This window comes from Rosa rugosa, chromosome 6, assembly GCF_958449725.1.
Source record: "Rosa rugosa chromosome 6, drRosRugo1.1, whole genome shotgun sequence".
NCBI classification, from domain to species: domain Eukaryota; kingdom Viridiplantae; phylum Streptophyta; class Magnoliopsida; order Rosales; family Rosaceae; genus Rosa; species Rosa rugosa.
Genome location: NC_084825.1, coordinates 20,974,832 through 20,999,789, shown reverse-complemented (window position 1 = coordinate 20,999,789; position 24,958 = coordinate 20,974,832). Strand labels below are relative to the sequence as shown.

Sequence of the window (24,958 nt, the reverse complement as noted above, 5' to 3'; positions counted from 1 at the left end):
CACATGCAAATACATGATACATGTAACACTATATATCAATAAATCACTTACTAGGCTCTTGCTATGTAAGTCAAATATTGTTGAGAAGAAGAAGGAATATTAAGAATGAATAATTTAATTTAATGGTGTTCAAATGGTTATATATATTAGTCTTATTAAACTACGTACTTTGTGTTTCAAATCAACTGAACGATTGAGTACGTACTAGTCCTATTGAACTACAGTACCGTATTACATTGTACAATCTTTTTTTTTCCAAATATTCTTCTCCTAAAATTTTCCTACAAGCAAACTATTAATTATACCAACAACACCAACATCCCTCTCAAGTTGGAGCATACAAATCACATGTGCCTAACTTGTCAACTTAGTCTTTAAACACCTTGGTGGGAATTCTTTTAGTCAACACGTCAGCTAATTGCTCTTCAGTAGGAACAAACGAAAAGGCAACCAACTTAGCATCAAGTTTCTCCTTAATAAAATGTTTGTCAACCTCCACATGTTTGGTACGATCATGTTGTACCATATTTTGTGATATATCAATTGTTGTTTTATTGTCACAATACAACTTCATGACACACGTTTAGATTTGAACTCTAAGTCACGTAGTATATTACGCAACCACAGGAGTTCACACACTCCATGAGCCATACCTTAATACTCAGCTTCAGCACTTGACCTTGCTATTACCTTCTGCTTCTCACTTCGCCAAGTGTCAAGATTTCCTCCCACAAATGTGAAGCACCTTGATGTAGACTTTTTGTCAATAATACAACATGCCTAATCTGCATCAGTATAGCCACTCATCTCAAAGTGATTGTGCTTAGAGAACATCAAACCTTTTCCAAGTGCAGCCTTCAAGTATCTTAAAATCCTTACTACAACATCCTTATGATCTTCATTTGTGCATGAATTGACTAACTACACTAACGCGTTAGTTTGGTATGAGACAAGTAAATTAATCTTCCAACCAACCTCTGATATCTGGCCTTGTATTTTGGAACTTAATCAGGATATTCTGCCAATTTGTGGTTCTGCTCAATGGGTATATCAATGGGTTTACAATCCAACATACCAGTTTATGTCAACAGGTCAAGAACATACTTCTATTGGCATATAAGAAGATCCCATCTCTCCCCCTGGCTACCTCAATCCCAAAGAAATACTTCAAGTCTCCTAGATCATTCATTTCAAATTCTAAGGCCAATTTTTTTTTAAGACTTCCAATTTCTACCAAATCATTCCCCGTAATTACCATGTCATCCACATATATAATAAGAATAGTTACCTTCCCCTATTGGTGTTTCAGGAACAAGGTATGGTCTGATTTGATCTGTTGATACCCAAAGTGCCTCATGGATTTAGTGAACTTGCCAAACCATGTATGAGGAGATTGTTTCAGCTCATACAGAGACTTCTTCAATCTACATACAACACATCACCAGGTGTATCAGCTGTATATTCAGAGAAAGATTCATGTACACCTCTTTGGTTAAGTCTCCATAAAGAAATGCATTCTTAACATCAAATTGATGGAGTGGCCATTTCAAATTAGCCGCCAAGGACAACAATACATGAATAATGTTCATCTTGTCTACTGAAGCAAATGTCTTATCAGTCAATCACATAAGTTTGAGTGAACCCCTTAGCCACCAACCTTGCTTTATATCTGCTCACTGTGCCATATGCATTGTGTTTCATAGTGAAGTTCCACCTACACCTAACTGTATTTTTGCCACGTGGAAGTGGTACAAGTTCTCAGGTGTGGTTATTCAGTCTCTAATGCATCCATTTCTTTTTCCATTGCCCTGGCCCACTTAGGATCTCTCAAAGTCTTCTAAATTTTATTAGACAAAGACACAGGGGATATTGATGCCCAAAAAATTCATATGACTTCAACAATCTATGGTTGACACAAATTTGCAATTGGATATTTAGATTTAGCATGAAGAGTGGGCTCATACTTCTTGGTAGGTTAATCATGAATTGACCGGTTAGGTAAGGTATATCTAGTAGGCTAGACCCAACATAAGCGGGTTCAACATTATTATTACATTCAGATATGGGCTCAGAATGTACCTCTAGATGATCTCCAGAACTTGGGAAATCTTGGTCAATAAGGGATAATGGAGAAGGGGGAGTCACTGTCAAAGGTTCTTCTACTTGATTTTCCAATGTCAAAAAAGGTTATGTGTTCTTTTGCCACAAAATTCGACTGGTAGATACTGTGCTCCTTTGGATTTGACTGGTTGATATTGTACTCTTCTGGACTTGATTGGTCAATGGAGAGTTTCGAATGATCAATCATGCTTCATTGCTATAAATATGGATTATTGAAAAAAGGATTAAATTCAATTTACTCTCTCATACTTTGGGTCTGAAATAAGTTTGGTTCTCGATTTTTTTTAATCACGATGGTCCTTGTACTTCTAATTTCCATCACCCGCGTCCAAATTTCAAATTTGACTCCGAATATGATGTCACAAGCTAACTAGGCACCAACAGAATGGCCCACAAGAAGGGCAAAATTGACATTTTCAAATAAAAAGATTAAAAAAAAAAACCAAAAAAAATGTACCCTCTCTCTCTCTTTCTCTTAAAACAAAAAACCCAACCCTGAAAGCTGTGGCCTCCAGATCTCTCCTCTCCAACCTCCATTTCCATTAGCACAATCACTCAATCGATCCAGCCTTTTTGTCGTCGTCGCTCTCCTGCTCGGAATTCTGCGGCTTCGACTTCAGAATTCGTCATTGCCGCTCTGCTTCTTCTTCTTCTGGCTCTCTGGGTTTTAGAGTGAGTTTTGGTGTTCGGGTTTCCGGTTGAAAACCGGGTTGTGATGGTCGTGCTTGGAGTGGTGGATATGGTGGGTTTGGTCTTAATCCATGTATGGCTAATCGACCTCGAAATGCCTTGTTTCAGTCCCACTCCGTCCTTGATTTCAGGTGATGGGTATGTGTATTTATCTCTCTGTTACCTACAAGTGATAGTTATTAGTGAAACGTACTACGTGGACATTGATTTGGAGGGAGAAAAGCTTATGGTTTCTTGTTTAATTTGATTAATTCAGCAACTTCATAAAATGAGGAACCTGATTTGAACGGAAGAACGACATGGTCCAAAATCGACAAAAAAATACAAGGTGGGTGATTTCATGGGGGAAGGGCATGTTTGGGCGTCTCGAAACCAGTTCGGAATCCGACGAGCTCTTTCCGGTTCCGATGAAATTGAAACCAGAAAAAGGGGCTCAAATTTGTGTGAGTTGCTGCTGGTGCTTATCATAATCTTCTCTGGTGACGCAGTCAGAATATAACCGTAGGTTTACAAGCAATAAACCTAAAACAAATGATTCTGGAGTCCACCAGAGATAAATGAGAAAACTCTCAATTTGATTGATAATATGATAAAAGATAGGTTCTGCAGCCGTTTAAGGTTGCTTATATATGAGAAAAGAAACCCTAGGGCATTTAACAATGAAACCCTAAATCCCATGGGTAAAAATAAAACAAATCCAAAACAAACTAGAAAACCGAAAATTTTGAAAAAACAGTAAATTGCAGTTTTGAAGCCCTAAACGACCCCGAAAGCCCGAAAAAGCCCACACGTTGTGGCAAAGCGACGAGTTTTGTTCTTGGCGTCGTTCCATTTCCGGAAAGCTATAGCAATCGCGATTCGGACACCGAATGCCAAAGTTGCAGCAAACCGGGTTTTCCTCCTTTTCCACGATCGAGCTGTTCTTCAATTCGGACTGCCATTCATTCTACATCATCTGGCTGGTTAGCTTTGAGTAGTAACAAGCATCAATCTTTTAGCTATGGTGATTGCTGGAATAGTCTTTACTATCTGTTTTGATTGTTGGAACATGGGGTTAAGCTCTACCAGAGGAAGAATAAGAATGTAGTGGAAGATCAAATGAGGGTGTGACGGTGTGTATTAAAGCAAAATCAGAATGAAGGTTAGTTTGGACAGTTTGTCCTTATTGGGGGTTCAAAAATCTGAAAAGTGGGCCATGCTATCGGTGCCAAGTCAGCTTGTGACGTCATGTTCGGAATCAAATTTGAAATTTGGACGCGAGTGATAGAAATTAGAAGTACAGGGACCATCGTGATTAAAAAAAAAAGGGGGACCAAACTGATTTTTGACCCTATGTTTGAGGGAGTAAACTGAATTTAATCCTTGAAAAAAATAAGACACGTACGTATTTGGATGTTTCTCTTCAACTCAACAAAAATACGAGTTGCTTCGACAACATCTCCTCCCACAACATGCATCCCAATACTTCTGAAAAAAAACAAGGAGGTATCTTATCAGGGCCAGAAGCCTTTATGGGATACATCTGGAAACGTTGAGCCTAGATTTCAACTGACGAGTAGGATGCACTAGATTCCTCATTCCTTCTTACAGTAACTGTGGTCTGAAGTAGGTCAACAACAACATGCATATGATTATGGTCAACTTCTTTGAGAAGTAATTGATGTGTTCATATTATCCTATATTTCTATGCCTCTTAATCTTGGTTTTTATGTTTAGTTCTCCTTATTTATGATTCATTTACATCTTTTAGTGTTTTTGTAGGTTTGTTTCGCAGAAAGAAGAAAAGAAGCTAAAATGAGCTAACTAGGATTGAAATGCGATTTGCAATCCCAAGATCCAGAATCTGCCACTGCAGAACATCCAACTTCTCTGATTTACTGGGAAATTCTTAGATCGAATCAGACAATGAGCCTTATATCATCGGAAAGCTACGGATGTCTACTTTCTATATAATTTTACGGATTTCAATTTCGATACTTTTAGAGAAAGTTATGTCCATTTGAGTGCAGCTATCAGAACAGGAAATCTGCTCGAAATTTTACAAACGTTTGTGGAGAACTCAAGTTCTGTGGCACAAGATTATCAATCCCAATATTTCAAGGATGTTAATTTAGATGAGAATTCAATGATAAACTTATTCCTACTTTTACTAGAGATATTTCAAACTTTTCCCATTTCAAATCAAGAAAGGAGTCTTATCCCAAGTCCTACAAGGAAACTTGAAGCCAAAGATGAGTAGGAATCTTTCCTATATAAGGGAGCACGAATTTCACATGAGGAGGACGTCTCGGGAGCACATTGAAGATGACTAAGGAGCAGAGACGACTCATCCATCTTCCCTTTCTTTTCCCTTCCATTGTTTTATATTTTTCCTGTTTTATTTAGTTATTTTTTGCTAAACCTTTTTCTAGGGTTAGGATGATGCTCTATCATGATTGTTTATGTACTTTGATGATTTATTGATGGATTTATAGTTTCTTTATGATGAATTCTTAGTCACTATTTGAATTGATGTTTTATGTTAAAGTTCTTTGATTGATCACCTTAGGGCTTTGCATCTAGTAATTAGAAGATGGATTTGAGGCGTACCAGCAATATAATTCAAATTAGCTTCTTGAGATTAAGAGTTGTGAATTACATTATTGTTGTACCTGAAGTAACGGTTTGCATGATTCCCTTGTTTTCTAGAACGTAATGAGTTTTATGTGTTAAACTTATGTCGTACCTGGATAATCTGCATGCTAGGATATACGATCTTTGCCGTATCTGGAGAGAATCATACACTTAAGGAAACCTATGTTCTAAGTGCCGTACCTAGAGCTAGATACGGGAATTGTCATCAAAAGAAACACAAGAATCTGTTAATTGCATTGAAACATAAATAGAATTATTAGTGGTTTATTTTGATACCCTAGGTTGTATCATCTCTGCTTTTTAAACTTATATTTTGTTGTTTGTTTCTTTATTTAATATTCACATTATTTCTTTATTCAAAAATCATATCTTCTTTAGCTTGATTGTTTATGTGATTTTGTGTTTGGAATAATTGAGTTAAGATTTAAATTGATTATCAATTCTCAGTTGGAACGACTTTGTACTTGCACACTATACTAACGACGATTCGTGCACTTGCGAGTTTTAATTAAAATTTCACAACAGTAATGAAGTGCAACACTTTCCATACCCTCCATCGAATCCTGCCATACCCCATTATGATAAAAAAAATCTCTGTAATCTATTCTTGGCTCTACAGTTAGAAGCCTTACGGTGAAAAAACTTTGTATTTCGATCACCCTTCGACAACCATGTAACTTTAAAATGTTGCTTCAAGTACACATTCTTCTCCTCCAAAAGTCCATCCAACTTGGAGTTTAGTAGGATGTTTTCATGTTGATGTTCTTCGATCTGTCATAGGTAAGTCAATCAAAACATGCAACTTTTCCCGAGACAACTCAATTTCCCATCCTCTATTCCCAAAAGAAAATCTCTGCCAATAGTTCAAGGAGAACCTGGTATGCAGAATTTTCTTAGTTAATTGAAACATTGGTAACCATACCACATGAGTATACTAACCCTGCATCACTGCATCCTGACAAGTAGTGTGTTGTGTCCAAAAGCTTTTTAACCTAAACCTGTGCACACGTTGGCCTTGACAATGAGGATTGAATCGATGCACACCCAGCAAAAAAGGGATATGATCCTCATGTATGGGCGGTAGATGGACAACCAGCGCCGTTGCAAATATGTCAGATTAAGTAGCAGTAGCCACAACACGGTCCAACTTACTTCTCTTTTTGAATTCAAGTATATGGGGAACCCACAAACTCTAAATTGAAGAGATCAAACTAAGATAGTGCATTCCGGATTGGCTGCATCTGCCTTTCTCGTCGCACAACCCCTCATTAAACTCATTCGTATCCCAAATCACCACCCATGGCAACAAGGATTCTACGCACAAGGAACAAATCAGGGACCACGTCAAATGTCAATCTGTAGTAATAGGGTGATCATAGAGTAAGGGGATAGGCAATCCCACTCCCATGCGTAGCCCTAATCTCCACGTCAATGTGGTGAGTCGACTTTAAACGAAAACGAACATCCAACCTATCAGCCCAAAAGATAGCGTTTCCACTAGAGAGTCCAACGCTAAAAACAGCTTCACAATTCAAAAATCCTAACTGCAGCCGCAAGTTATTCATGTAATCTCAATCATCCACTTTGGTTTCGAAAAGAAAGATGATTGAGGGGTGCTTCTGTTGAATCAAAAGTTTCAACGCTTGAATCGCCGCAATGTTGTTGATACCGCCTATTATCAGGAGAAGCTGCTTCCGCCCCACTTGTAGCTTAGCAGGCTTTCACTAGACCAAACCCATTTAAAAACACGGATAATAATAGTTTCTTGCTAAAAAAAAAAAAAAAAGAAAGAAAAGAAAAAGAAATAATTATACATGGAGGCAAGTGTACAAAAGTCCAAAGGGAAAGAGTGAACACTGTACTAAAATATGAAGTCGATACCGATAACTGGGAACTCGTAAAGCAGCAGAAGCAGATAATGGAGTTTTCAGTGTCCACCCCACGCTATTACTATCCCAATCCCAAACCCACTACTACCACCACCTCCTTTTCTCTCAAACCCCTTAATTCTCAAGCCTCCTCCTCCTCCCCTCTCTCCTCATCTAACCAACTTCGTCGCCCCAAAACCATCACCACCACTCCTCCTCCTCAGCCCACCAAACCCATCTCCAAAATCCCCTCTAACCCCTTCAAGAACCTCACTAATCCCACCCATGTCCCCACTCCGCCGATTACCACCACCGATTCTAACACCTCTTCTCTCACCAACAAGCTCTGGCTCACCAGCAAGCTCTCTCCTCCTCCACCGCCACCAGACATAGAAGACGACGGCGACGACGACGACGAAGAAGAAGCAGTCAAGTACAATGAACCCAAAAAGAAATCGCAGCTGCCCAAAGTCGAGTTCCGGCAAGAGGGTAAGGTTTTCGTGGGGAATTTACCCAACTGGCTCAAGAAAAACGAGGTCTCCGAGTTCTTCCGGCAATTCGGACCGATAACGAATGTGATTCTGATCAAGGGCCACGACAGCACTGAGAGAAATGCGGGCTTCGGATTCGTTATATACGGCGGTCCCAATGCGACCAAGTCTGCCATGAAGGCGGTCGAGTTTGACGGCGTGGAGTTCCACGGGAGGGTTCTGACTGTTAAGTTGGATGATGGGGGCAGATTGAAGGACAAAGCTGAGCAGAGGACGCAGTGGATTGAGCAAGACTCCGGCGACGGTGTTGAGTACCGAGCTCGGTCTAAGTGGCACAAGGAGAGGCAGAGCTCTCGCAATGCCTTGCGCAAGGTTATGGAGACGGAGCCGGAGAACTGGCAGGCTGTGGTTCAGACTTTTGAGAAGATTAACAAGGTCTCATTTGCACACATGCTTGTAATTTATTTGCATTTCGGATTGATTGTCAAGTATATGCAGTATTACATCTTTTGTCAAGTATATGGTAGTGATTTCAAACAATGAGTTAAAATGCATATGTTAATAATAAGAACACTGCACTTGCATTGGCGTGATGATGATGATGAATAGCTAATAATGTGGTCAAATGTAACATAAAAGTTTAATTCTGTGTTTATTGTTCTTGTTTATTTCAGCCTTCTAGAGGAGAGTATGGTCTGATGGTCAAGTATTATGCTAGGCGAGGGGACATGCATCGTGCTCGTGAAACATTTGAGAGCATGAGAGCAAGAGGAATAGAGCCGACTTCACATGTATACACAAGGTAATACCCCAGATAAGATATTGTCTATTACAGTTGGTAGTTAGTGATGCTAGAGATACTTTGCCAGACTCTAGGGACTGTCTATATGGAGTGATGTGATTGGCATCCCACTTTTGATGTGAATTAGAGATTTTTCAACTTGAGTTCAGTAAAGTGTAATCAGTTTTCTTTTGTTATTTAATTCAGATAATTTCTCCTGAATTAAAGGCTCTATTGAGGTGTACTAGACTATTTTGAGACAAATTGGAATAGTATCAATGTTTCATTTCTCACATCTGTTTACTAAAGAGTAAGGTATATTTCAGCCTGTTTACGTAAGGAGATTTTTAAGCATCTGGCCTTTATAAGTTGCAATGAACTTTCTTTCTTTCTATGGGTTCAATACATGGGTGGGTGGGAATTGGGTGGACTAACTTCATGTTGCATTGCCTTAAAATTTGGAAATCATGTTACAGTGATTCTTATCCAAGTAAAGTCAAGCACTTGGGTTCTGGAACCTGTAAGTTATTTGAATTCAATATGTTTAAATAAGTTACCGGATTAATAGATGTTCAAATATCTTAAGTTGTGAATTGTAATATGTCCAACATCCAAAGATATAATATTAATAGGTAGACTTTATACTACACTCTTTCCAATATTAAAGCTTTTATACTGCTTGCAGCCTGATTCACGCTTATGCAGTTGGCAGAGACATGGAAGAAGCATTATCTTGTGTTAGAAAAATGAAGGACGAGGGCATTGAAATGAGTTTGGTGACTTACAGTATTATTGTTGGGGGATTTGCAAAAGTTGGCAATGCCGAGTAAGTAACCATGTACATTACTAGTCTGCATTATGTCAATAAAGTACTAATTCAGGTTGATCAATTTGAGTGACGCTTCCTGAACTTTTGCCCATTGTCTCATTATAGTTGTTAACATTTAACATGTGCCACTTAACCCCGTAACCATTTAATCAGGTGTTTGATTGGTCCAAATCCTAACTTCCATTAAGCTTGTTGACATAAGTGGTTTTCTGAGTTGAGCATGACTAGGGATGTCAATTCCCCATCGGTTAGCGACCAAGAAGCCATACCTGCGGCGATTTAAATCCCTCCCCATACATGTCCTATATCTTTTTTTTTTCCCCTGAAATTAGGGATTCTGCAAGTATGATATATAATTCATAGAAAAGTTTTCATTTTTTCGAACCCTCTTCTATGAATGGAAAAGAATATGTACTATTTTAGTGCACTGGCTCTTTCTAGTTGTTAAACGTTGGAGTACTAAACCAATGAGGAATTTGTAGGAATGGTCATGAGACAAGGTTTGTTCCCATATTGTCTGGAGTTGAAATATCTCCTCATGGTATCTACCGAGCTATTTTCAAGGTTTTCTGCCTCCTGATGATTGTAGGGCTCAGCAGGAGGCCTCAATTTTGAGCCCAGATCTTTAAAGTAGGTTTGGGGGATTTGAGGATTTTTGTGTATAAAAAAGAAAATCAAGGAAAAGGCTGTAACTACTTACAGTTAATTAAAGAACAAATAGAAAAGAAGAACCACTATGTCGACATTGATCGAAGGATGGTGTCTTTTCCACTTGCCTTACCTTGCTTCTTTCCTACATGCTACTTCAGCAATTTAGGCTTTCATTTCATTAATATACGCTGACTGATTACATTCTCTAGTAATTCTGAACTTTATATGAAGTGTATCATGCTCTAATATCGTTTATGTCATTTCAAAGAGCTGCAGATCACTGGTTTAAGGAGGCCAAAGAGAGACATACAACTTTAAATGCAATCATTTATGGGAATATTGTTTATGCTCATTGGTGAGTGTTCCAAAGTTCAGTCATCCATATTCTTATAATTGTATAATTGCTGGTCATTATGCGTAGACAAATTCTTAGCATTACAACCCCAGTTTCCATAAGTTAAAAGATGAGGAAGTTAGGAAGTCTTCGTTGAAATTGTCTCAAGTCAAGTTACCTTATCGTCTGCTATCTAGCAGTATTGCTCCAAGTTCGATGTTGAGGACTTCTTGCATTTATGTCAAGTTGATTTCTCTTTTTTCAATATATTTTGTTAAACTACAGTCAAGCATGTAATATGGATCGAGCTGAGGCATTGGTACGGGAAATGGAAGAAGCAGGTATAGATGCTCCTATTGACATATATCACACCATGATGGATGGTTACACAATGGTTGGCAATGAAGATAAATGTTTGATTGTGTTTGAGCGACTGAAGGTACAATATTAGGTGAAATAGTTCTCATGCGTATGCGGATAGGCGTTTGTGTGTGCCTGTGCTGTTAGTCCATTGTCCAATGTTGAAGTGATTAATAAGTGATGCTTTTTTTTTATAGAAATATTGGTAGATGTTAACTGGACATTTTTCTTTTTTAATCTTATAGAAATGCAAAAACATTTCATGTAAAGACTACTGGTTAGTTATGAAAAAAGGTCTATGCTCTCATCTTATAAAACAGTAATTAGCATTAAATGAAGATGTAGTTGCCAGCTAAATCATAACTCTCCCTAGAAACTAGTCCTGATGCATGGTAGGATACAGAGAAGTAGCCTATCCTTCATATTTGCCTCTTAGGAATCTTTGATTGACCATCAAATTTTAACTCTTTCATTTCACACTTCAAAAGTTATCTTTTTCGGCAATTAAATATCTTAACTTGCTATATATTTCTAGAAGAGATAAGTACCATATATTACACGAATTACATATTTGTTCAATGTACATAATGACTTGTCTCTTTTATTATCCAGACACTAACACTTTCTGATGTCAATAGGAATGCGGCTTTACACCTTCTGTCATCAGTTATGGATGTCTGATCAATCTTTACATCAAGGTATTGCAGTGTTTATTCTTTTCACATAAAAGTGATGATTGATTGTTTCCACAGATGCAGGGCTTTTCAGCTATTATTAAGGGTTTCTGTTTACTTAATACACCACTTTGCCAACCAAAAAAAAAAAAACTTTTGGTAGTGTAGGGTCAGAATACCTTCTAGTATTGTGTCTTTCTTTTTATGACATCAATAATCAATCAAACTTGAAAATCTTCTATCAATTTACCTGCTGATCCTCTCAGGCAGTCAAACTTGAAACAGTGGTTAAAACATTCTCACTCTGAAGAGAAGCTAACACATTATTCTTAATGACCAAAATGACCCAAGTTTATTTCCCTCCAGTTGCATACTTCCTATGCCTTGATTCTTGCTGAGAGTATAGATTCTGATTTAATTATATATTTATTTTTTAATCCTGCTACTTTCAGGTTGGAAAAGTTTCTAAAGCATTGGAAGTCAGCAAAATGATGGAAACAGCCAGCATAAAACATAACTTGAAGACGTACTCCATGTTGATCAATGGATTCTTGAAGTTGAAAGACTGGGCTAATGCATTTGCGGTTATAGAAGATTTGATGAAGGATGGTTTGAAGCCCGATGTAGTCCTGTATAATAACATTATAACAGCATTTTGTGGAATGGGTAACATGAATCGCGCTGTTCGCACCGTCAAAGAAATGCAGAGGGAGAGGCATAGACCTACATCACGTACGTTTATGCCGATAATACATGGTTTTGCAAGAGCTGGAGATATGAGAAGAGCCCTAGAGATTTTTGACATGATGAGGATGAGTGGATGCATTCCAACTGTCCATACTTTCAATGCTCTAGTTCTTGGTCTTGTGGAGAAGCGGCAGGTAATATTCTTGACCTATATAATTTGTAACATGATGAGGGCCCTTCTTAAGAGAGATTCCTTTTTATGAGAACTAAAAGGAATCGCATTGTTGTGGACACCCTAGATTGTGGTTCAGTTATCTAAACCTCTTAAATCTAGATAACTATTGAAGAACATCGGGTGACCATTTGATTATCATGATATCATTTCAGGGTTTCCTTTTGGGGAATCTTTCTATTGTTGTTTTATAGTTACATGAGTTATGGTCTCTGATTTTTAAATATTTTGTATGGATGATCCTTCAATGTGGATTCAACAAATCAACAGGTTCAGATCATTGGATTTCATAGAGTTGGTTTGACATGTGTTACCTTATGGTTTTCATCTATTTAAAAGAGATCCCTCTTAATAAGGGCATGGGGGTAGAATTAGCACATCTACCAAATGGATAATTTTTCCTGAGTAATGCATGATTCTGTCGTTTATCTCAAAACTGTCGTAATATGTATGACATAAGATAATTGGACACGGGATTTCCTGTTCCATTCGGGACTCTGCTGTTACTTTTATTGTCTGGAAGCACTCCCTTGATTAATCATCTGTGTTCTTTACCCTGGTATTTTATATCATTTTGTTCGGAATGCCTCTTCACTCCAGTGTTAACCCCACACATCATCTTTTTTGTTTTGCAGATGGAGAAGGCTGTTGAAATATTGGATGAGATGACACTTGCAGGCATTAGTCCAAATGAACACACATACACAACTATCATGAATGGTTATGCATCTTTAGGTGATACTGGGAAAGCTTTCGAGTATTTTTCCAAATTGAGGAATGATGGCCTAGAGATTGATGTTTTCACATATGAGGCATTGCTGAAGGCATGTTGCAAAGCAGGCAAAATGCAGAGTGCTTTAGCTGTCACCAAGGAAATGAGTGCTCAAAAAATTCCAAGGAACACCTTCGTGTACAACATATTAGTTGATGGGTATGGTTTGTTAAAAATCTTGATGTCCTCTGATATTCGTCAAACAATCACACTGTCATCTGTCTTTAACCTACTGTTATTTTAAAAGTTGGTTTGTAGATATTCATGCAAATTTATATGACTTTGTCCAGTATAATCTATTCTTTTTCTTTGATTCTATTTTCTGCCTTTTTGACCTGTACAGTGTCCGCTGACTTAATTTTTTCCCCTTGGTGCAGATGGGCTCGAAGGGGTGATGTTTGGGAGGCAGCTGACTTGATGCAGCAAATGAAACGGGAAGGGGTTCAACCTGATATCCACTCCTACACGTCTTTCATAAATGCTTGTTGCAAGGCTGGAGACATGCAGGTAATCCACTTTAGTAATTTCTTGTATATTCCTATTGTACTGTTGATGTGGAACGGTTTCCAGTAGTGTAACACTTTTGTTTTTTCCTGTTTCATTTTTAAATTCTAACCCCTTTCCCCTGCTTCCAGCAACCCTTGGTATAGAATACCCAAGTTTTTTTTTTTTTTTTTCATTCCTTCATTGTCGTAATTTAAGCTTCCAAATGTGGCTCCGTCATATCTTTTGTTTTGTGTTTTTATTTTAATTTTTTTGAATTATTATATTCTACAAAAATGAATTTTGGGCTGTCCTGCATCATTAAAAAGCAAAGTAAGATGATTCACATTCCCATATGTGTTTTAGAACCCTGTCAGGCCAAGTGATTCGATTTATTGCATATCATATTTCTGATTTCAGTTGGGGTCCTATAGCACCAAAATTAGACACAGATAACCTTTTAGTTTCAATTTATCAATTTAGTTCTGCCATTCCATATTTTAAGTGAAATTGTCTTTCAGAGAGCTGCAAAAACAATTGAAGAAATGAAAACTTTTGGAGTGAAGCCAAATGTTAAAACTTATACCACATTGATACATGGTTGGGCGCGTGCTTCTCTACCGGAGAAGGCTTTGAGATGCTTCAAAGATATGAAGTTGGCTGGATTGAAGCCAGACAAAGCTGTGTACCATTGCTTGATGACATCACTGTTGTCAAGGGCTACTGTTGCTGAAGCTTACATTTATTCTGGCCTTCTGTCTATCTGCAAGGAGATGATAGAATCTGGATTGACTGTGGATATGGGAACTGCAGTTCACTGGTCGAGGTGCTTACGCAAAATTGAAAGAACAGGTGGTGAGCTTACCGAAGCCCTGCAGAAGACCTTCCCTCCTGATTGGAACTCTTGTCATACTTTGTACGTTAGTTCCGACGTAGACAGTGATGATGAAGTTGACATTACTAGTGATGGTGATGATGATGACATGGAGTTTGCTAGTAGAATAGATAACGTTATGATGACTGATGAGGATAGTCTAAAGCACGGATAATGGTTCTGAATCAAGCTTTTGTTGTAATTAACAATTAACATAAGAAATGGTTATGCCTTATGCACCCATAATTCATGGATCCGGCTGTTATTGTAAGGGAGAAGTAGATTGGCTGAGAAATCAGTTTTCAGGATGAGTAGCCGCCCTTTAGTTAGTTGGGTTTTTATCATGAGTGGGGTCTCTTTTCCAACTCCGTCTAATCTCCGTTAATCCTCTGTTAAGTGCAGGGGCAGGCAAGACATTTTGCTCAGATTTTACCACAGAAATGACTATTATTTTCCCTCCAAAATCAGTCCATTCAATATTTATGGAATACTTTCTATCAAATTTCCTTCCAATAAATGTCTATAAGACTATAAGTAATAACAATATCCAACGTCATGTTTTCTCATGGTTTATTTTAGGGTTTTTTCCCGTATACTCGAAAAGCCACTGTATTTTTCCCAACTGCCCAACACTCTTGTATTACACTATTACTTTTAAGGAACGACTAATAAGGACAAGTTCTTTTAGAAATGCTTTTTGTATCCTATGTTAACCCATGGTTGTAATAGTATTATTTCTGAAAAAACTTTGTTTTAAACGACAAAAACAAAAACAAGACTAGCCTTCAACATGCCTAAGTTTTTCACCTAACGGCCTCCTGCCTAACGGTTACTTTAACAGGCGGAATCACTGCTGCTTGTCCTAATTTTTGGTTTTAAAACTGATTTTCTCAGGGGATAATACAATTAGACCTTGGATTTCTACAGGATGCATGCATTTTAATGAAAACATGACAATATGGAATAATCAAATGACCAACATATTTAAGGAATTTAAACGAAAACTTGAAGAAGTGGGTGAGCAACCATATGAATTTATTTATTCAAATATACATACATGTTAAACATTCAGAGCCTCATTCTCAGGTAAACAACAAAAGATGTTTAGCTATCCATAAGAATGAGAACAGGTACTTACTTGTACTGAGAGCACACTACTTCACACTTAAACAGGAAGGGAAGCACACTGCTAAACTATTTGAGAGAAGACTCTTCTGCTCAATTTTATGAATCTAAAACTGATATGGAATTTTTTCTCCTTACAACTGAAACTAAGGCTCCTTATACAGGGAGCGGAACTCAAACTAGAATTCAAAATTTAAAAATGTACAGAACAACTCTGTGAACTTCTGCTTTTCTGAGTGCTCCTGCTGGTGGAGGTCGTACATGGAAAAGCAAAAGCATTTGGTGAAAGGTTTTTCACCTTCTTCTTTTCTGAAAAGCAAAAGTATCTTGTGGGAAAGGTAACAGTTGCTTTTTTGTTTTGGTGGCTTTTTTCTTCACCAGCTGCTACATGTTGTCGTCAGTCTTCGAATTGTGGCCAAAGACAAAGGAGTTGTTGTCTGTCTGGGCCATTCTTACTGTTGTAGCATTGTCTTCGACATCTGTATCAACATACATCTTGTAGTGGTTGTCATTTTCAAGCTTTTCCACCCACTACATGCATGCCATTGTCGAGTCTATCTCTTTTCTGGTGAGAGATAGGAATAGGTCACTGCTGACTACGTCAGGATGATCGTAAGCAGTGATAATAGTTTTTTCTCCTGCTGCCAGGAAGGTATTGCTGATATCTTCAGAGATGATCTTCTTGATATATTCTAGGGTCATGGCTTTCATCTAGGGGATGCTTGAATTTGGTTGGCCATTGTACCCAACACAGGCAGGCTGAAGATATTGTCTTTGAATAATCCTCACATAATGATACGGAGAAATATATTCAACCTCACCGTTTGCCTTTTGGATCCATTCTGGAGGTGTGGATCTGAACTTCAGACGAAGTGTACAGTCACATTTTCTTATGTTTTTGACTGTGTTGACAAGGATAAGAGGCAAGCCTTTGAGATCATCATTAGTTTTAGTCCACAAATTATGGACAAAACCATTTTCAACAAGCCAAAACTTGTGTTCCTGAGGATGTTCACTCTGAACATTTACCAGGTATCTTCCAACATATGGTCCTGCAATAATGAAGAGAGTTGGAGGAATACGATCTTCAGAATTATGACTTCCTATCAGACAATGGAATTCATGCCAGTCTGATTCTTTGAGTGCTATAATTGGGACCCTAGCACTTTCTGGATTTTCTAGGAAGTGAATTTTCTCTTTCTTGACAACACTCTGCTGTAGTTCTTCGAACTGTGGTCTTGCATTTTCATAAAGTTCTTCAGCTAATGCAAAGAGGGCTGGAAACATCAGACCACTGCTTCTTTCTTGAAAGGCAAATAAAAGATTATCCAGAATTGTCTTCTGGTGGTAAGCTAATCTCCTGCCAGTTCTGAACACAGGAGTATCGAACGTTCGAAGTTCATAATTGAAAACATTTATTACTCCAGTTGGAGTGGGTTTGCTTTTTGGCAAAGCAACAGCCGTCAACGGTCTTGATGAGCCTTTACCGTCTGCCGTTTGAGACGGACTAGCCAATCCTTTACCTTGGGATTGATCAGTTGTGGCTAAGTCTCTTGGACTTAGCAGGAATCTCTTGAGGATTTTTTCTTTGGGATCCTCATTGGTTTCATGTTCTTTCCCAGTTCTTCTGCTTCTGGGATTGCGACCTTCGTCGTTGTCATCATCTCTTCTACTGAACATGGCTAATTCTCTTGTTAAGGCGTCTGGAAGATAGTTCTTGTTTCCTGCAATTAATTCAACAACATAATCATATTGGTTAAGGAATAATTGCCAATTTGCTAGTTTTCCTCTATCAGCAGCTTTATCAAGTTTGAAATTTTTAAAATTCTTTACTCTGGCACAATCGGTGCGGACAGTAAAGGGTTTTCCAAGGAAAGCTGGAGAGTTTAAAATTGTTTTCTTAACAGCTAAAATTTCTTTTTCCCCTGTGGGATAATTCAGTTCTGCAGGGCTGAACTTGCCACTACAAAATTTGCAGATTTTTTCAATGTTAGTTCCAGGCGCTTTCGCCAGAACCACACCAGACCAATAATTATCGCTCGCATATGTTTGGAGGATAATTTCATCATTCTCTTATGGTTGTTGAAGAGGAGGGAGATTTTTGCAGAGTGTTTTTATCTGCTTTACAATTTTCTCATCATCTTCTGTGAAGTTCCATTTTCTTTTGGAACTTGTCTTAAGAGATAACATCGCTGTTAACCCTGAGATCTTGGGAATGAAATCTCTCCCATAATTTATGACACCAAGGAATCTCTCTAGACTCTTAGCATCAGGAATCCTATCTGGGAATTTCCAGATTTTCTCAAGGATATGAGGTTGGAGTTTTATCACTCCATTTTTGATATTTATTCCTAGGAAATCAACTTCATCAAGGATAAAGAAGATTTTCTTTTCACCTAGGATAATTCCATGCTGAACTATCAGCTTTACAACCTCATGGAAGTGTTTCATGTGTTCTTCTCTGTTTTTGGAGAAGACGAGAATGTCATCTATGTAGACGACGCAAAACTCCGCAACATGCTTGAAGATATTATCCATTTTTCTCTGGAAGATTGAGGGATCTTGCTTTAGACCAAAAGGCATCACTAACCATTCGTAATGTCCTTGTGGTGTTCCAAATGCAGTGAGAGGTACACTCTCAGGATGCATTTTGACCTGCCAAAAACCCGACTTTGCATCGAATTTCGAAAAGACTTTAGCTCCTCTGAGCTGGTTGATCAATACTCTTACTTGAGCAATTTGATAACCGTCTTTGACAGTCTTCTTGTTGACATCTCTGTAGTCAATCACCATTCTAGCTTTTCCTCTTAGCTTTTCTGCATGATTTCTTACGTAGAATGCTGGAGCATGATGAGGGCTAGTGGAAGGTTGAATTAATCTCTTGTTCAGGAGATCTTCAATATCTTTTCTGAATTCTTTTTGGTCTTCCTCTTTGTACTGAGGAATGGCTTTGACATGACAGATAGCATTCATGTCATGTAATCGCAATTCACAGACCACTGGGTCTTTTTCCCAAAACTTCTGAGGATCTACATCGATGTTTTGCTCGAGTAGTTTCTTGATTTTCTCAAGAGTGGGAATTTTCTGAGACTCAAGCTTATTCTGAAAGTGCTTGAGATTATGCTCATGAATGAAACTAGCTTCTTCTTCTTCACTAGTTTCTTCTTCTTCTTCTTCAGAAGATTCTTCAACAAGTAATTCTTGTTGTTGTTTGATTTGGAGTATGGGTTCAAATTTGGGTTTGTAGGGGGTAAGATCACCACTATTCTGTTGTGATCTCTGATATTGGGTAGTAAAGTGAGGACCTACTATACTTCTGGCTTGAACAAGCCTGTCTGCCCAGAACACCCAATCTCCTTTTCTGAAGCCTATTGCTTCTTCATCCTGAATAAATCTCTGTTGGAGAATAAAATCATTTCCCAACAAGAAATCTGAGCCTTGGCCTTCAGATTGCCAGACATTATGGATGATAAATGTTCCTCCACCAATGGTGATATGAACATTTTTTGCTACTTTATTCATGGTGAGATGGCTTCCGTCAAATGTTACACCAGTAGCTGTTCTTTTCGTTTCTTCTTTCCAGAGTTCTTCTGGAATTACAAATCTTTTTGCAACTGTAAATCCTGATCCATTATCTACAAAGGCATGTAGATGATATTTTTTATGATCAGGGAATTTTAGTCCAATCTCTATGTAGTTGCTGTATCTACTAGTAGAGACGACTTTCGATTGTTGAAGCTCATTTTCTTGAGCTTGTTCCTTGGGAATGAATGGCTTGCATTCTTCTGGAACAATTTATGGTGGTTCAACCAGTTCAAAGTTTTCATCGGTTTTTTCTTCATCGATGATTTCTTCCTTCTTTGTTGAGGGAGAAGGTTCCATGGTTTCTTGGAACAAGGCTTCTACCTTTTTCTCTTTTTGTTCAGAGAAATATTCTTCATATTCTTGTTCAACCAATTGGCTGACAAGGCCATTCTTGGTTTTTCTTCTTGCTTCAGCTATGAAGCATTCTTTGTGATAAGTCTTTTTTGACTCTTCACAGAACATAGGGAGACCATTCTTTTCATGACATAAACATTAGTCACAAACAAATGTACCAGGGTTTACCTGATAAGAAGACATTAAGGATTCTGTCTTACTTTCTTCCCAGTTTTTGATTTTCAAAACATTCATTTGTCTGGATTCGAAGTACTCTACTTCAGAATCTGTCTCAGACTCAGATGAATCTTCTTCTTCAGACCAGGTAGAGTAAAATGACCTATCGTCTTCTTCATCATCAGAATAGGCTATTTCGTAGCCTTTCATATTTGCTGATTCTACTATATGCTCATATTCTTCAAAGAGAGCCTTAGTAGAAGATCTTTTACCCTTTTCCGGGCATTCATTGGCATAGTGCCTTTCAGCTTTACATAACCAACATCTGCAAGCTTTCTTGCTTGGTTGTTTATGTTGACGAGTATTCTTCTTTTTCTTGAAGAATTTCTTTTTTGGATCTTCATCCTGTTGTTTCTTGTAATTGGAACTTTTCTTGAATTTCCAATCTTTTCTTTGATTACTCTTTTTGAATTTTTTAGAGTAATAGTTTCCTTTCTTCTTTCTGTGGAACTTGGATTCATGACATCCCCAGTTGGTTGGCATATTCAGTATTCCGTAACAGAAATTTTCAACTCCTTTGAGTTGTTTCTTGGCCATCTTTGCTCTAAGATTGGCTTTGCATTGTTCTTTCAGTAATTGCCGGATTCTGTCGGCAATTCCTCCAACTGAAAATCTTTCAATTGGTTTTTCTGCTATGCTTTCTCGCACAGCTGTTCTCCATGGTTCAGGGAGTTTCCTGTGCAATAGGTTGACTAGATCAGTATTCTCTAGTTCATCAATCGTACAGTAATATTCTTGAAATTCATTCAAGTATTCTTCAAAATATCTCATGTCACAGATTTTGAGAGCATAGATATTTGATTTGGCCATTTCTCTAGCCTTTTCACTCATATTTGCAAGATCTCCACAGAACTGATCATACAGTGGTGTTGCAAAATCATACGGAGATTTTGAAGTTTTGATATCTTCCAGCCATTCTTTTCCTCTGGCTGTTTCCTTGAAAGAGTAATAATACTTCTTAGCTACTCCTGTGAGAGTAGTTTCAAAGTACATCTGAAGATCAGGAGCTTCAAATTTTCCAAGGGTAAGAGAAGATGCCATCATCAGGCTGTCTACCCATTGGTCAAGAGTTTTTCTCTTGTCTAGAGCTGTATCCAAATCTAGCCAGATACCATAGTTGGAAATTGGTACTCTGGGTATCTTGTCCTCTGGGACAAATCTTTGAGAATTTCTTTCTCCATTTCTGCCCGTAGGGGCTTTTTGTATAGGGAGTTTCACTTTTCCTTTTTCTCTAGTGATGAAAGTTTTGGAGCTTTCTCCGTCTTCCATTTCAACATCTTGATAGGGAAGGAGTTTTCTTTCCTTTCCTGGATTGAAGTTTTCATTTCCTCGATTAGTTTTTCTAATCGCTCAGGATTTTTGCAAAATTCTGCTTCTTCATAGAGATCATAGAGCTTTTGTGCTCTAAGCATATTAACTGGTCTGTTTAGATCAGCTTCTAGCTCTTCTTCAGTGATGGACTCTGATGGTTCTTCAGAGTTTTTTATACCACTAACACTAGCTTCTCTAGTGCTGTAGCTTCTTCTGAGAATATTTTTGTTTATCCTGATATTCTCAGGACAGGCATCACTTTTTCTGTGATTTTCAAAATTCAGATTGATTTCTCCAGTCTTTCTGCTTTCATAAATTTTAGCTTTTGCACTTTCTGCTGGTAGCTTCGGACCAGATAATTTCCATTCAATAGGAAAAGTTACTTCATTCCAAGTAACCTTATGGATCTGTTGTGAATGGTTCTTCTGACTGGTGAGGAATCCAGTAGTAAGACCAGGGATATTTGATATCCTTGTCTTTGGCTCTACTGTAGTACTCATCAGTTTATAGTATATTCTGTATACTATTGCCAATTCTTGCATATCATTTTTCATAGATATGCCATCTGTCTTGACTCTCAGTCTTAGACAGTGAGCTGCATCTTTCAAGCTGGTTGAGAAGTTGGGGAAGCAGTTGAAATATATGCCACTTGGTTGCACAGAGATGCTTCAAGGGTTCCCAAAAGACTAGCTTGAAAATTCGTTAGTCTATTGTCTTGTAAGACACATAGAACTGAACAGTTTATGCCTTCACGAGCAAGAAGTTTTATGCCTACTTGGACTGCTCCAATGTGCATAAATTGATAATTTTTTGCTTTTGCTCTGGTAACTTCAGCAGGAGTGATTAGTAGTAGATCGGTTTCTCCTGTTGTAGAGGGGGTTGTAAATTCCAGTAATTTGAAATGATGGCTATCCATCAGGTCAAATGTTCCCCTTTTGTATATTTGTTTGAAATCTAGCTTTGGAATTGAGGTGTTTTTTTACCTCATGCTCGATTTCGTTGTATTCAAATTCTTCATCATTTAGGAGTTGTACTCCTTTCTTTTTCCCGAAAATGCTCATCATATTGACATCTCGAGTTTCTTTCGGCTTTTCATACCGAATACTAGTAGAACTAGTTGAGGGATCCAGAAAAATCATGTTTGGAACATGTACATACCTCCAATAATATGGAGTATTTACTGCGTCACCAAGCATAAGTAGCACCCACTTTGGGACATCCACAAGACATGGCAAGGCCCAACCGAGACATGCATCGTGTAGCCCTATGTTCAGGCTACGCGGCGGTATCCGGAAGTCGCAAATCCGCCACCGGGAAGCCACCTTCCCGCCCTTGCCAACATGCCTCCACAACATGACTTTCTACATGCTTCTAGGCTTTCTAGACTAGAATTATGTGGGTACTTGTCCCACATCGAAGAACAAGTAGAGAAAGGGCATTCCTTCATCTATAAAAGGAATGCCCCCCCTCCCACAACACTACACATTCATTACATCTCTTGTAATCTTGTTAGGCCGCAAGGCTCGACACACTAGTATAGCTTTCAAGTGGACGTAGTCTCCCGCTCATGCGGAGGCGAACCACTATACATCTTGTGTCAATCTCTCTCTCTCTCTCTCTTTGTTTATAGCTAACTAGAGATCCCCACGGATCCAAACGTTAACAGAACATGATTCTTTTCCGGTCTTTCTAATGGTTTGAATCCATTAGCCTTCTTTGGTTTTACTGTAGGCACTTTCTTGTCCTTCAGTATATTTTTCATAGAATCCAGCGTTTTTTGCTGTTCATTGATTTTTCTACTAACACTTGTTAGCTTTTCTTCTTCCGTTTTTGGAAGTTCTTTGATATAATCCAGTTTGTTTTCCAATTTTTCTAATTGGTGGATTATAACAGGAATTTTTTCTAGATGTTCTTGATATCTAGATATTTCCTTCTGCAGGATCTGATATTTTTCATCAGAAGATTTTAATAGAGAATTCAGTCTCTCTATTATTAAATCAGACATTGTCCCCATAGGGGATTCCCCTGCTGAGCTCTTTTCAAGCTTTGATACCAGTGATTTGCGGATCTAACCAATGCTCAAATAATCAAGAGGTTTTTGTTCCTCTTCCAGAATATATAAAAGATTATCAATATCTTCTTCTAATTTATAAATTCTGGTTTGAAGTCTATAGATGATATCCCAGTAGTTGGGAGTCTCTCTACTAAGACCTTCTCTATATTCTTTCAGTTTTCTCAACTTTTCTCTCTCCTTATGCAGTTCTTTGCTAGTATTTTTATAGATAGCATTTAACTCAAGTCTGTCAATGATTGAAATCTTGAATAGTAATGTGTACTGTTTACCTTTGAAATAGAGGATGATTGCAACGTCTGTATATATATGTAAATGAATAAACTCTGATGGGCCCACCACGTTTCATCAAAACTTTTAAATAATGAAAAATAGACAGCAAAGAAACCAAACTGACAAAGACAATCAGAAAAGGGTACTACTGGTAGGGATTTTGCTAAGATGGGTAGATAGGAATGAAAAGAAGAAAAAGTTGTGTAAAGAGGAAGAAAAATAAGACACTGGGGTGTATGAGAAGTATTCTTGAGGATTTGGGGTGTATGAGCATTAACCCTTTATTTTATCCCCCTGGCTCCTTGCAAATAAGCTTGTATTGTGATGCCGATTCTGCTGGGGATCCTATGATCGTATCTCTACGGGTGGCTTTTGTATTTATTTGGGTCCTAACTTGATTGCTTGGAGTTCTAAGAAGCAACGTGGTGTTTCACGGTCTAGTACTGAGGCTGAATACATGGAATTGGCATATACGTACTGCTGCTTACATTTCTTAGCTTCGGTCCTTGTTTCCTGACTTACGTCTTCCTCTCTCTTGTCCCAAATTGTGGTGTGATAACATTGGTGCAATTGCTTTAGCCTCTAATCCAGGCTTTCACGTTCGCATTCGTCATGTTGAGGATGATTATCATTATGTGCGTGAGAAAATTATTTGGAATGAGCTTCAAGTTGGTTACCGATGTACGCGAGACCAGATTGCTGATTTCCTTACCAAAGGGTTGTCTATTGCTCGTTTCTTGTTCTTGCTCTCCAAGCTTCCTCTGCGTGCTTGCCCCATCAGCTTGCGGGGGTATGATGAACAGTTGTGTCTTGTCAGAGTCCTCTAAATGATTCCAGCCTTGGAGGCCAAGTCTAGTTGATGCCAAAGTTTAGTCCTCTGTAAATCTCTGTGTTTAATACTTACCTTATTACCTGTATATGATGTAATATAAATAAGCCATACAATTGATCCTCTGTGTGTGAGGTTTTCCACAAACTCTCTGTCTCTTTCTGTTATCTTTCCATATAGGTCATTGAAATGAGCACTGACAGGCACTACTAGAATTTTGCTCTTAGACATCACGACAATTACATCGGTGAGGAATTCACGCGATGTACAAAAATGTCATTAACATCGATTCCTCAAATTCCGATTTATATGCATATAATTGACGTCGTTTATTACTGTTGACCGATGTCTACAATTTGATTCTGAAATTTAAAAAAAACGCGGAAAGAACTAAGTTAAAAATTTCAATACGGGGGAACAAAATTTTCATTTCCCACACACTTAGTCAGTTTTCCCACTCTCTCTGGCAGCCCATTTTCTTCCTCACTCACTTTATCTCCGAAAGAACTGGCGACCCATCTCTCTGGCTCTTCCCCGAAACCCTAGCCGTCTCCTCCTTCCTCTCTCGCTCTCTTTTCACAGCCACCACCGCCTCCCTCTCCTCCGCTCACTCCCGCTATTGTCTCTCCGGCGCCATCGCCTCCGCAGGCAAGCGCTCTCTCTCTCTTTCTCTCTCTAAAACCCTCTCCGTTTGGTTTTAATTTGGGTTATTC

At 38.3% G+C, this 24,958-nt stretch overlaps 1 protein-coding gene across 1 annotated transcript; it reads left to right on the top strand.

Moving 5' to 3' along the window:
• The first annotated feature begins 7,289 nt into the window (after positions 1 to 7,289).
• LOC133715146 (pentatricopeptide repeat-containing protein At5g04810, chloroplastic) lies at positions 7,290 to 14,789 on the top strand. Its single transcript, XM_062141526.1, has 10 exons — positions 7,290 to 8,239; positions 8,479 to 8,606; positions 9,271 to 9,411; positions 10,334 to 10,420; positions 10,685 to 10,838; positions 11,398 to 11,457; positions 11,886 to 12,314; positions 12,988 to 13,283; positions 13,502 to 13,631; positions 14,129 to 14,789. Exons 1-10 carry the CDS (start codon positions 7,364 to 7,366, stop codon positions 14,654 to 14,656), a joined length of 2,829 nt encoding a protein of 942 aa, XP_061997510.1. The 5' UTR covers positions 7,290 to 7,363; the 3' UTR covers positions 14,657 to 14,789.
• The last annotated feature ends 10,169 nt before the right edge of the window (positions 14,790 to 24,958 follow it).

What these genes read in the sequence shown, in the direction of transcription:
- LOC133715146 (XM_062141526.1), top strand. Translation starts at nt 7,364, where the DNA reads ATGGAGTTTTCAGTGTCCACCCCACGCTATTACTATCCCAATCCCAAA. An exon ending in GCAAAAGTTGGCAATGCCGA is followed by an intron (nt 9,412 to 10,333) that starts GTAAGTAACCAT and finishes GTCATTTCAAAG; the next exon opens with AGCTGCAGATCACTGGTTTA. An exon ending in TACAACATATTAGTTGATGG is followed by an intron (nt 13,284 to 13,501) that starts GTATGGTTTGTT and finishes CCCTTGGTGCAG; the next exon opens with ATGGGCTCGAAGGGGTGATG.